Source organism: Rhineura floridana, chromosome 8, assembly GCF_030035675.1.
Source record: "Rhineura floridana isolate rRhiFlo1 chromosome 8, rRhiFlo1.hap2, whole genome shotgun sequence".
In the NCBI taxonomy this organism is placed as follows: Eukaryota; Metazoa; Chordata; class Lepidosauria; order Squamata; family Rhineuridae; genus Rhineura; species Rhineura floridana.
The window spans coordinates 44,004,152-44,017,124 of record NC_084487.1 but is presented as its reverse complement, the minus strand read 5'-3'; the positions used below and the strand labels follow the sequence as shown (position 1 = coordinate 44,017,124).

Below are 12,973 nucleotides of genomic sequence, written 5' to 3'. Positions count from 1 at the left end.
AAAACGTTAGATGCACATCTGTTGCTCATTGTTTCCTATCATAGGTGAAGCCACCCACAGTATCTATGGCTAAGTCCATGTGAACATACACAAACTTCTTAGAGGTTAGGTTAGTATTTATTTTTTTAAAGACCTGCTCCTCATTTTTTAAAAAAAACATAGTTCTTGCAGACAGGAGTCAACATACTGCTTAATGTCTGTTCAAGGTTTTAGTTTTTGTGTACAAAGCCCTACACAGCTTGGAACCAGGATACCTGAAAGATCGTGTTACCCCTTATATACCTAGATGCTCACTCCGCTCTGCACGTGAGGGCCTCCTGCAGATACCACCTTATCAGGAGGTCTGCTCCTCACAACTTAGGAAGTGGACCTTTAGTACTGTGGCACTGACACTTTGGAATTCCCTCTCCTTAAATATTAGGCAGGTGCCATCTCTGTTATCTTTTCAGCACCTACTGAAGACCGTCCTCTTTCAACAAGCCTTTTAAGTAGAGGCCTTATCCTAATCTGCGTCTGTGCTGGAATTCCTTTTTTAAATGTTTTTAAAGTTGTTTTTTTAAAGAGGTTTTGTTTTAATATATTTTAAAGTTTTTTGTTTTTAAGATATTTTGAAGTGATTTTAGTGTTGTTGCTTGCCTCCCTGGGCTCCTTCTGGGAGGAAGGGCGGGATATAAATTTAATGAATAAAATAACGTGTGGGTTTTAACTGAAGTAGGAATTAGTTGTGCCACAACAAATGTAGTTGCTTCTTTTAAAGTGCCTCAAGACTTTGGTCCTTTGCTGTTGCAAAAACAAACGGAAGGAGGCAAACCTGTGTTTACAATGCAGGAGGGCATAAATTGTCACCCCAAGAGCCCAAAGTGTCCACAGGTGCTGAAACTTCCCCATGGGCTACCTCTCTGAAGTCTGTTGCAGTTTTCTCTCAGCTGGGCTCTTGTGCTAGGAATAAGCTCCAGGAAAAAAAGGACTGTGGTAGGCAGGGAAGAGGCCATGGCAGACTTAGGGTGCTCCTGCCAAATGAAGCGAGGCAGGTGATTACCAGGAAGAGGACTTCTTGTGCGTTTGTTTTTTTGGTAGTAGTAGTCATATCACAGTTATGGGACAGCCTTCCCTTGGAGGTTTGCCTGGGGAGTGTGTTTCTGTGTGTGAAAGAGAGAGTCCCTGTGTGTGCCCATGTGTGTTTGGGGGGGGAGGCTGGTGTGTGTATGTGTGTGTGGGGAGGGAGACTTTGGCATTGGTAGGTGGAGTTGGCAAGCGAAGCGATCAGGGGCAGCAGCCCTATGTGGTGTGTGTGTGTGTAAGCTATCTAGAGAACTTTGTTTTGGTAGGGGATGCCTACAAATGCCATATATTTATTGAGCCTGAGCTCTCTGCTTTATATATGATTGGGGCAGCCCCCCATTTCAAGATACAGGCCCTATACCCTTTGTACCAAATAAATGTATGTTTGTTTTTTGTTAATACATATCCACCCTTTCCGCCAAGTGGTGCTCAAGGTGGCTAATAGCAATAAACATTTAATGTATGACTTTTTTTCCGTAAAACATCCTGAAGTGCTTTAACTATAAAATAAAAACAATTTTCAAGGCCAATACAGATATATACAATGGGATAAAAAAATCCCCCTTGTGTTGGGGGCGGGGAAAAAGCTCTTCAGTGGATACTGAAAAGATTAATAGAGGTGTTATCCCTATATGCAACATGAGGGAATTCCAAAGGGTAGGTATTTAAATAAAATACAAAACATGACTACCTCTCTAGAATTTGTGTGGTCCATTTATAAAAGAAGATACTGCTGGCTACTTCCTCCCTTTTGTCTGTTTTCCCTGTCCCCTTGGTTTTTGCTGTCTGTGAAATTGTAGTAGTTTTAAGATTCGATATACAGGCATGGCTTGCTGTGGTATTGGTTTATACCATTTTTGTATGGTAGAGTTGATTCTGGAGTACTGAGATTGGATTACTTACTAATCTGTATCCCACCGTTATTCCAAGGAGTGCAGGGCAGTGTACACAGTTACCCTCCCTACTTACTTTGTCCTTGCAATTACCCTGTGAGGTAGGTTAGGCTGGTAGCGACTGGCCCAAAATCACCCAGTCAGCTTTGTGGCTGCGCATGGATTTGAACCAGAGTTCCCCTGATTCTAGTTTACCAGGAGCTGCTATGCTACACTTAGAGACAATGAAATCCTTTTTCAGTTATTAAGAACCCACTTGGACCATTGCTGCTTCTTAGCTACAGCACAGATGCTAAGGATAAAATTGGATCAAGATATATTGTAACCTGCCTTGAACCCTTGTAAACTGGATTGCTTATTGGGGAATGTGGGAAAATGTTGTGCAATAGGAAAACCACAAAAGAGAATAATGTATAATTTTTTATATTGACCGTTGGTGAATATTGTTCAGACTATGTACTAAATGGACTTTTTGGACATGGAAAAATCTCTCAAAATGTCTGCTTCTTCCAAAATGGTAACTTTTTCCTAGTTTTTCTGATATGATCCTGACAAGAAAATGGCACAGATATAAGGGAGAGAATTCCAGCTACAGTAGAAAGATGTTTTGGCAAAATGCATGCTAGAGGCCAAGTAGTAAAGGTCAGGGCCACAGTCCATCACAGTTAAGCATGCTTAAGCCCATTTGATATCTACAAGCTTAAGAGTGCTCAACTCTGTACTAGATTTCATTTTTCTTCTCCTCAGCTGGAAGGATTCTTTTTTTTAAAAAAAAAATTGAGAATGATTCTGCTATTCTGTCGTATGGTAGGGAGAGAAGGCATGGCCAGCTGAGACTTTAGGGTAGCAGCAAATATGAAAGTGCAGAAGGATAGATACCTAGTGCCACATGGACCCACTAGAGTCAAAATACATGTTTTGGCCATATGTGTTAATTTTTTTTAAAAAAAACCTTTAGCATGTGCAATTTTGGGGGGAGGGGTGTTATTACTTTATTTGACACACTGTAGTCTTTGGCAAAAATGACTTCCCTGAAGCTAGTATTTGCATCAGGAGGGAGCTGGTGTTTAAATAGTGGCTGTTATTTAAAACATAACATGCAGTTTGGCCCCGAGACCAGTGCTATGTGAGGGGGTGCCATCCTTGCTAGCATCTGACCCCTAGAGCAAGGACAGTGTTATCTTTGCTTTAACATCCTATACAAAGAAAAGTTGAATTCTGAATAAAATCCAGGTTTGATTTGTATCATGACTTAATACACAGCCTTGTGAAAAAGCCCACAAAAGTTACTAGCCTTCAAAAACACAATGTACTGGTCTGCTGCGGGCTGGCAGCGGAGGGATAGCTTAATCCCCCTTTCCATCAGCTCATTCCTTTTCTACGATGGGAAAGAAAGACGGCTTCCTTCCTCTGGCAGCTGGCTTGGTTTCTGGGCACTGCCAACCTGATCACTTTCCTGCATGTGATTCCTGTCACCCTTGGCTACCAGGCAAGTGCTTAAATACAAGATGTTTACAAATGCTTAACTTGGCTTCTAGTCATGGGGAAGGGCATACAGAAACCTCGATCACAGGAAATCCCCTGGTCCTCTGGCTACAGCAGTTTCATCAGACATAGGACAGAAAATTTCAAACTTCTTTTCAGTCCTAAGAGCCGAAACAGCTTTCTTAATGAAAGCTTGAGACTCTCTGGATTCTGAAATCTGTACCATAGTTGGTGCTTTTTCTGCCCTTCCATGGAATTGCACAACACACAGCCCTGCCTGTAGCTGAATCTTCCTGCATACTTGCAGGAGTCTGTCAGCACTAATGAGCACTCAGCATGCTTTTTAAAAAATATAAATAAAAGCCTGGTTTCTTGGCAGAATCAGCCAAATTCTGTGTTCTGAAAAATTGTCTATATCACCATCTTGACTTTTCTGAAATAATGTAAACTGTTGCTGAAACGTTTCTGCTCATGCCTGTGTGTACCTCTCTTTCTAGAACAAAGTCGCCGTGATGACTTGGAGAGCTTGGGCTACGTGCTGATGTACTTCAACCTTGGATCACTGCCTTGGCAAGGCCTGAAGGCTGCCACAAAGCGCCAGAAATACGAGCGCATCAGTGAGAAGAAGATGTCGACGCCCATCGAGGTGCTCTGCAAAGGTTATCCTTGTAAGTTTTTCTTTGTGTGTGTGTAAGCCTGGGAAGGGCCATAGCTCAGTGGTAGAGCTTCTGCTTTGCATGCAGAAGGTCCCAGGTTCCATCTGCATCATTTCCAGGTAGGACTAGGTGGGACTCCTGTATGAAATGCTGGAGAGCCACTGCCTGTTGGTGCAGACGAGACTGAGCTAGATGGTCTAAGGCGCCTTTGTATGCTCTTAAAGCCTCACTTGTACCGTTCATTGAAACAGTCTTCTGCATATATGTGGGGCAAGCTAATTTCAGAGTCCTCAAATGTGGGCCTTTGGGATTGTGTAGTAGAGGATTATTCGGTCCATATTCTGTCTCCTGTAAAGATGGAATTGGAAGCCTTGAATGCATGTATTCAAGTAGCCACAGTTGACCAATGTTGCTGCCTATGAGCAGATGCAAAGCAGCCTGTCTGTCCTGTTTACAGCATTGCCTTGCCCTGTACCACATCTATACTAGAGGTGCATGCATGCCGGATATACGTCCTGAGCCCAGATGGATGGGGCCGTATGTGTGAGAGGAAGAGCTGTACCTGTTAAGGTTACTGTCACTTTAAATGTGGAAAGATTGCTGTTGGAGGGGTGACATGGAAGCCTGCCTGTAGGTTATTTCTCTCTGGATTTGAGAGGGGTGGGATGAATCTTGGGGCATGCTTCTGGCACAGTTTTGGGAGGGTGAACTGGAGTAAGAAGGGGTAGAGATTGTCATGTACCAGTGAAATAGAAAGGTCTTTGTCTGGCGCTAGAAGGGCATCAGACTTGGTGACAGAAGAACGTTTCAAAGTCAGGGCACTGCAGCTGAAAAGGTCCTCTCCTGGGTCCTCAATCTGACTCAAAAGAGTGATATCAGAGGAGAATCTCATTACTGAGCCAGCCAGCTTTGGTTTCCTGCCCCAATGTTGCTGCCTAATTCTGGTGTGAAAAGTAGCCAAAATATGGAATAAGCAATCGTTTATTTAGGTGAGCATGGATGACCACCGTCAGTATTCAAATGAGCATGGATACATCCATATAACACCCTAATCCCATGCTGCTGTGGCCCTCTGGAATGGGTTTATTATTATTTATTTAAATGCTGAAAAATTAAAGCCATGCAATATACAATAAAGACATAAACAGGAAAACTAAAACAAAATAAAGAGCAGTATCAGAGTAAAACTAGCAACAAAGAATGTCTGTTCAAAAGATCTAAAAAGCACTAGAAGATCTTAAGACTGAAAGGCCTGGAAAAACAAAAAGGGCTTTACAATTAAGTGCCAGGTGAGGGAGGGCATTCCACAGTGGTGGTGGCACCACTGAAAAGGCCTCTCTAGTAATGCTTTTAGAATCTTTAACATGAAGGTTTTGAGAAGGCAAAGGAGAGACCAGCAGAGCCTCATAGGGATGGAGCTGTGCTTGATGGTAAGTGGTCATCTCTCCCTGCTTTTCCCCCAGCTGAGTTCTCTACATACCTCAACTTCTGCCGTTCATTGCGGTTCGATGACAAACCGGACTACTCTTATCTGAGGCAGCTGTTCCGCAACCTGTTCCATCGCCAGGGCTTCTCCTATGACTACGTGTTTGACTGGAACATGCTCAAGTTTGTGAGTAATTCTAGTTCTGAGTGTTTTTGCTGTATGCTGGAGTCTGTGTGCGCCAGTGAGCTGCAAGGGGGCTGGGGAAACAGTAGGGATGAACATGCTTGATGGCCTCTTTTTACTGCTGGATTGCATCCATGTCCACATGTTGCATTGTGCAAACAGAATTTTTTTAATATAGATTAAAAATAGAGTTCCATGTCTTGATCGCAGCTTCTGTCTGTGTAATCATTGATAGTACGCTTTAAAACTATAGCGTAAAATCTCACAGTGGGGCTGAATAGGGCTTCCGTGTTCTGCACATCTCCTTGTTGGACCATAGCCAGAAATCTTCTGGTGACAGAACCTCAGGGTATGGTGACGTAGTATTGTAACTTGGCGGAAAAGCTTAAATGAGTATTGCAAAATACTTAGTTACTGTATTTTCAGCTTCTTCTAACCAGGACAGGGGGTGTGGGCAGTGTGCCCCTTCAGGCCCCTTATTTGAATGTTCAGCTTTTTAAAAAAGTGAAATGAGTCTCTACCCTCAAATTTCATGTAATTAGATTTTAATACTGTACAGAGCAATCCAAATCCCTAATTGGGCTTGCTGGGAGGGGTTTGGATGGGGCAGTTTTTGCTCCTTTCAGCACAAAAAGGGTAAATACTCATTTAATTTTTAAGAAGACTGTGCATTCAAACAAGGAGCCCGAGGGGAGCATGATGCCCACCCGCCCACACTCCCTGTTGCTTTCATGGTTAGAAGAAATAAACCAACATGGAATCTGTCCTGCATGATTCAGCAGGGTGAAATGTGTGCTTTTAATCCTTGACTCTCCCTAGCTGCTGTTGCAGCTAATTGTGCATATGAATGAAGCGATTTATACTCCCTTTTTGCCTGCTACTGAAGTCTGGGTGCACTGTGGGACATTGATATTTCAGGGGGCAGCCCGGAATCCTGAGGACATGGATCGAGAGAGGCGAGAACATGAGCGAGAGGAGAGGATGGGACAGCTCCGGGGTTCTGCTACGCGGGCACTGCCTCCTGGGCCTCCTGCCGGAGCAACAGCTAACCGCCTCCGCAATGTCGCTGAGCCCATGGCCTCCACACCCACCTCCCGCATTCAGCAGTCTGGTGAGTAGAAAGGAGGTCACATGCAAACCCGTCATCCGAGTAGCAATGGAAGCCCAGCCAGGCAGATGCATCTCTCATTTGCTTCATGGACTCATTCCTAAGTAAAATAAGGTCTCCATATATGTAACTACACTTGCTCCCATTCTTTGCTGCTTGTTGTTCTTGCCTTTTCCAGGCCTCGGCAGTCTGGTGATGGTGGTACCCTTGAAATTTAGATTTTAATCTTCTATGGAAAGGCCCCCTTCCCCCTTTTTTCTTATGATACTCTGCAAAAATGTTTTTTTAATTAATTAATAATTTCCCCCTTGTCAGGAAACACGTCCCCCAGGGCAATTTCACGGGTGGACAGGGAGCGGAAGGTCAGTATGAGGTTACACCGAGGAGCCCCTGCAAACATCTCCTCATCTGACCTCACAGGGCGGCAAGAGGTGTCACGGATTTCAGCATCACAGGTAGGTTCCTACTGGTGGTCAGTGGCCCAAACCAGCTTCCGTTGGATCATGCACTGTGGCTGGATTAAGTGAATTGTAAAGAGTCTCAACAGGACATGTTAATCTGGTAACTACCCAGTTGGTGCAAGTCCTTACTCTGCTTCTATGTGGGACTGCTTTAAAAACGTCCTACTTCTCTGAAAATGATGGTAATTGCATCCTTGCACAAAGGAGAGAAATTGCCAAAGTTCCAGCTGTTGAGAATGCAAACGTTCTGCCAGCCCAGCGTGAGAAGTAGAACAGGTGAGCTAGCTGTGCTGAGGTACTTCTCAGATGCCAAAGTACAAAGAATCTTCAGTCTGAATCCTTGTGTGAAGCCCTGCCAGAACAGCGGGTGACTTTTCACAAGTGCAAGGCCCTCGAATATGTTTAACAGCCATAATGTCTTTTTGTTGATTTGCCATTTCCCCAAGGTATGTAGAGTCTAGACCTTTGGGTTTTTTGTAGATTAATAATAGTACATTGAATTGTGCTTGGAAGCCAGTGTGGGCAGTGTGGTCTTTGTGCATTCTTGTCTGCTCATCTCAACAGAAGGTAGGCTCTTGCATTCTGTACTGGCTGAAATGTCCTAAAGCTGTTGAAAGGCAGGCAGTCCCATTACAGTAATCTGTTCTTGAGGTGAACAAAAGTAAATGGATGGTTTTAACCAGAAAAAAGACAATAATTGAACTAGATGGAATTGGTAGAAAGCACTCCTGGCTGCAGCCACTGCCTGGTCCTCCATATGCAACACCCCAACTCCTTGGATTCTAGGAATTATCAGTTACCACTTCCTCCTTTTAGGTGGATTTCATTTTAACTTATCAGCTAGGCATCACATCTGAAACAACTGTGTTTGAATCTGCTGAAAACAGAAGTAAACTTGGAAATAAGGTTGAAGTGCATTCAATGACAAGTCATATGCCAGTACTGTGATGAAAATTTTCTTATGCTTGTGGGTAATGGGATATATGACTGGGAAGGAGGTGTGGGTCAGCTTGTTGTGAGAAGGGTGGGAGAAAAGACTTGAACAGTGTCTTTTTGTTATCCTCTTCTGGAGCCTTCTCACTTCTCTATTTGTTTTTAGACAAGTGTGCCATTTGATCACCTGGGGAAGTGAAGAGAGGATTCCACCGGACCAGTGTTTGCTTAGGTGAGTGTCTGCCTTTGCCCCTTTTTGTTGTGCCAGGATTATCTTGTGTTGTCCATGTGGATGGTGGATCTTGATGGGTTGGAATGCTTCCTTTCTGCGTGTAATCCCAGCATAAAGCCCCCATGGTCATGGAAATGGGACTGTCAGTGAACATTTGGGATGTTTGAACAGCCCCAAATGATAAGAACCCATGATACAGAGAACCAAATATTCATTTTCTTTCTCTCTCTTGGTTGGTAAATGTTTTTTTAATAATGTTTCAGACCCAGACAATATCACAATGCCATTTTTGAACATTATTAGTCATGGCTTAACTAATGTGCTATGATCAGCAAACCATATAGCTTATTTCTGTGGAAACGTGATCCTGGGCATATATTAAGATATTATTAAGAGATGAATTCACACTAGGAGCTACTACCCAGCCACTGTAGGCCTCACTCTTGAACAACAACCTGCCACTGTTTCATCTGGGTCTCTTGAAAGATGCGGTCGGCATGATTCTATAGCAGACTGTAACTTGCTCACTTGTTCTCTTAGGTGAAAATAGTTGGTTCTTCAAGAACAGCTTGCTCTATGCTTCCTTACTTGGTTGTAAGGGAATATTGGGTAAGCTTTTACTTGCCTGTGGAACAGAAGGTGTAAGAAAGCAGCCGGTTAAGAGGGAAGAGCAGTGGCTTGATTCCTGCTCGTTTGTATGTGCAGATGTTAATGCAGGAGTAAGTCACAGCTCTTCTTAGAAGAGGCCTAAATGTATCTAACTGTAGCTTACTGGAATTGGACCTGGTCCTAATTCTGATGGCATAAACACCCTCTAGCCCTCTCCAGGGGCCCTTCCCCCATGTGATTAGCAAGTGGAGATAGGTTCCCTGGCCTCCCCTCCGCCAATTGCATCACCATCCCTGTTCCCACAGCCCTCCTCTGCATCTTGGGGGCTGAATATCTGCAGCAGGGAACCTGCCCTACATCTGAAGGATCCCTGTATGATTTAGAATCCTGAACTACCAGGGTTCTTAACTGAGCAGGAAGCCTCCATGAATAGAGCAGGTTGTCTGTTGCAGAAGTCCACCCCCCAATCCCCAATCACGTGGAGGGCTGCAGGGGTGGTGATGGTGAGGTTACAGAGTGGGAAGTGCCATGGAGTGTGCCCCTGCTCTCCTCCACCTCATGCAGTGGTAATGGCTGAGAGAAGGGAAACAAAGGTCCAAATAAGGTTTCTTGCCTTAGGCAGTATAACTCTTTTCCTCAACCACGCAGCAGCATTGTCTGTTGCGTTTCTAAACTTGCATTTTTTTAAAAAAAGGACACCACACCTGTCAGTGTGGAACTGACGTGTTGGAAGGATCGGACATGAGAACATTTAACAAAAGTTTCTGAGACTATTTTATAGCTTTCACATAAGTGTGTAGAATCTTCATAGCTCCAGATCAATTTTGCTGCTCAAATCGAGAACTAGGAACAGAATTCAGCACCCTGAAATTCTCTGCTTCCATTTGTTTTTCTTTTTATAAAATCAAGTTTCTAACCCTTAAGGTTCCAAAAACTGGACAGGAAAATTTGTGGGGAATCCCTCATGAAATCACAATTTCTTCTGATTTAATTCTGCTTTTTTCTTGATGTGCAGAATTGTGATTTTTCTTTGGGAGGAGGGAAGAGGCTAACAATCCTTGTCTGTCTCTTTCAGCCTTTACTGAGGCGAACATCTTTAATTGTTTTCTGGCTGCCTTCAATATATAAAACAGTATGTGCCTACCTTGCAGTCACATTGTGAAGCTCAAGGAGGAACAGGAAGCACGCTGTGTATTGTTTTAGAAATGTTAATTCTAAAGGGGATTAACGGCACAATCGACTGAGGCTTTTTCTTGTGCAATTTTCATTCAGTTCAACGGAGGTTGCACAAGAGTCTTGGGGGATAGTAGTAAGATTTGCCATAAGATCACCACTGTCTTAGATATTGGGTGGGGGAAACATTTTAACAATACTCTTTTTTTTCCCCCTTTTCTTTTTCTAGTGTCTTCACTGTATTTTCTTTTAAAAAACAAAATAACAAAAACAAATTAAAAAAGAAAAAAAAGAAAGAAAAAACCCAATTTTTTTTCCCGCCAGCAGCAAGGAGAGGAGCTGCCCTGTGCTGGTGTCCATGTCTTTTCTGAGATCGCTGCCTGCGTTCCCGAGCCCAACTGCCTTGGACAAGCCACCGATGCAGGAGCCTTGCGGAAACACCTCTGCTGCTATCGTGCAGCTTCGTCTCCATAGGCCTTGCCCCATTTCACGCCAGCAGGCCATGGCCAGCCACCCCAGCTTCTCACTCCCTTTTTGATCTGTTTGTATCATTCAGAAAAAAACACATCAAATCCCTGACTTAATTTTTTAAAAGTTCAGTTTCTGTAAGATGAAATTGTTTCCAACATAATTTTAAATTCCTTTGGGATTAGTTTTTTGGGGTGGGGAGGGAGAGGAGGAGGTTTACAGCAGACTTTAAAAATTCCAGGCCTGAGGTAGTGTGAATAGCTGGCCTAACATTCGTTTTAAAGTGGGCTGCAGTTATAAGCTGGTGCTGCCTTGGGGGGCCAGGGGCAATGGCAGAAGAAGCCTTCTATTTGTATTCAGGCCTTCTTTCCGTAGGGGACACCGCTGCCCCCCTCTGCATTCAAGTTGGGAGATGCCGTGGGCGAATACTATTAAGGTGAACAATACTGGCACAGCGACAGTTGTGTGTGAAGGGTGTGCGTATGGGTGGAGATGTGTGCTGGCAAGACAGCAGCAAATGTGAAGGACATGGAAATGTAGCGTGCCTCGCATGTAGGCGGTGGGGATCTCTCTTTTTTTAAAGAAGCAAAAACAAAACTGTTTGCGTGTGTTTAGTTTATATTTTTAATTATTTTTTTAACTTCCTGAGGAGCTGGGGGAGGAGGGTGTTGAGGAAAAGGGAGATATATATAAAGGTGACAGTGAGGGGAGAGTCCCTGGTTTTTATTGTTGCACCCTGTATCACCAATTTTTAAAAGGACAACCCAGCACAACCTCCCCTCACTAAAAAGGTTTCTTCCACCTTCCTTTTTCACCCCATTATTATTTTTAAAACTTCAGGTTTTCCTCAAGAAACCAATCCATCCTGGATTTTCCATTGCAGCAATTGTCACTGTGCCCTCCAGCCTCTTGCTTGGCACACTTTTTATGTTTTTTTAAAACTTTGGACAGTGTGGAACAAGTGGAAGCAGGCGGGGCTTGGCATATTTTGTTCTTTTTATTCTTTCTATTTAACACACAGTTCTTTTATTTTCCCCCTAATTTATTTCCCCTGCTTACTGTGTCTTTTGTTCTCTCTCTCTCTCTCTCTCTCTCTCTCTCTCTCTCCCTCCCTCTCTCTCTCTCTCTCTCTCTCTCTCCTTTTTTTAATTAAAGTAAAAAAACCTTTTTATTACTTTAAAAAAAACAAAAACAAAAAACCTTGAAGAACTTTGGGGGGGAATTTTGTACTTTTTTCCTGTGTAAATATTGGACTTTTTTGAGCTTTATCGTGGTTGTTAATTTGAAGTAATAAAGTAGAAAATGATAAAGTGATGGAAGCATCTGTCTTTCCCCCCCCCCCTTCCTTCAGCCCCAACCTGGCTGTGGTGAGGTCGTGTAGGCAGGAAGTATCATCTTACATACAGCCTCCCTCCTGCTCTGTTTCCAAGTTCCAGGAAAAAGATTGAGGGGGGAAGAGAATGTACACCATTTGCACACCTAAAAATAAAGCCGATCTGGCCTTCAGATTCATAACTGATAGTGGTCTGATAGCAGAAGAGTCATGTGAAATGTGACTCTTTTCAAAACACGCAGCCTGTAATTTCGACTTGATAAAAGCATAGTACGTTGGACTGAATACCCAAGATTTGCTCTCTATTCTTTTAGAGTTTTAGATTTCAAGCGAATACCATAAATCCAATGAATAAATATAAATCAACTCACCTTAACACTTCCAAGTCTGCAGTAGTTGTGAACTCCATTAGAATTTAAATAGCGTAATTGCCATGAATAAACAAACATTTCAGTGAACACTAGTGACTTCAGTTCGGCCACAAAAGGCTAGAACCCTTCAGCAGAAACTGGGTGCGCATTTTTTACCACAACTAGTCAGGCAATTGCAGATTAATTGATATTTGTCATTTGATAGAGACGGACCCAACTGTTATCCTCTGATGCATTTTCTGCAATCATCTACCTTTTGTTTTCAATGTTGGTCAATTTGATATGAACTGGATTACGTTAAGCAACATAGTTCTAACATTTTTTTAAAGAGGTCTGACAGCAGGTAAGTTTAATTGTTCTTTTCTACCTTATGATTTCCTATTAAAAGAAATTTCTGTGGATTTATAAGAACATGGTGGCATGCTTGTTAATGTGCTGGAATTTGTTGTGGGATATGGGAGCTTTGAATTCCTTCTTAGCCATGAAACTTGACAGGTAGCTTTGGGAGCCGCTATTCATAATTTGGAACATAGGCTGCCTTTATACCAAATCAAACTATTTTTCTGTCTAGCCAAGTATT

General features: G+C 43.0%; 1 protein-coding gene across 4 annotated transcripts in view; it reads left to right on the top strand.

Annotated features, from left to right (window-relative positions):
- CSNK1E (casein kinase 1 epsilon) overlaps positions 1–11,999 on the top strand; it is a 71,512-nt gene extending 59,513 nt beyond the window's left edge. For 3 of the 4 annotated variants that reach the window (XM_061639127.1, XM_061639126.1, XM_061639124.1), the window contains exons 6-11: positions 3,938–4,108; positions 5,560–5,708; positions 6,624–6,816; positions 7,129–7,268; positions 8,374–8,439; positions 10,451–11,999. In XM_061639127.1, the coding sequence (XP_061495111.1) occupies positions 3,938–4,108; positions 5,560–5,708; positions 6,624–6,816; positions 7,129–7,268; positions 8,374–8,406 (686 nt within the window). In that variant the 3' untranslated portion in view covers positions 8,407–8,439; positions 10,451–11,999. The remainder of the gene's footprint in view (positions 1–3,937; positions 4,109–5,559; positions 5,709–6,623; positions 6,817–7,128; positions 7,269–8,373; positions 8,440–10,450) is intronic. The other variant, XM_061639125.1, reaches the window with a different exon arrangement.
- Positions 12,000–12,973: the final 974 nt, after the last annotated feature.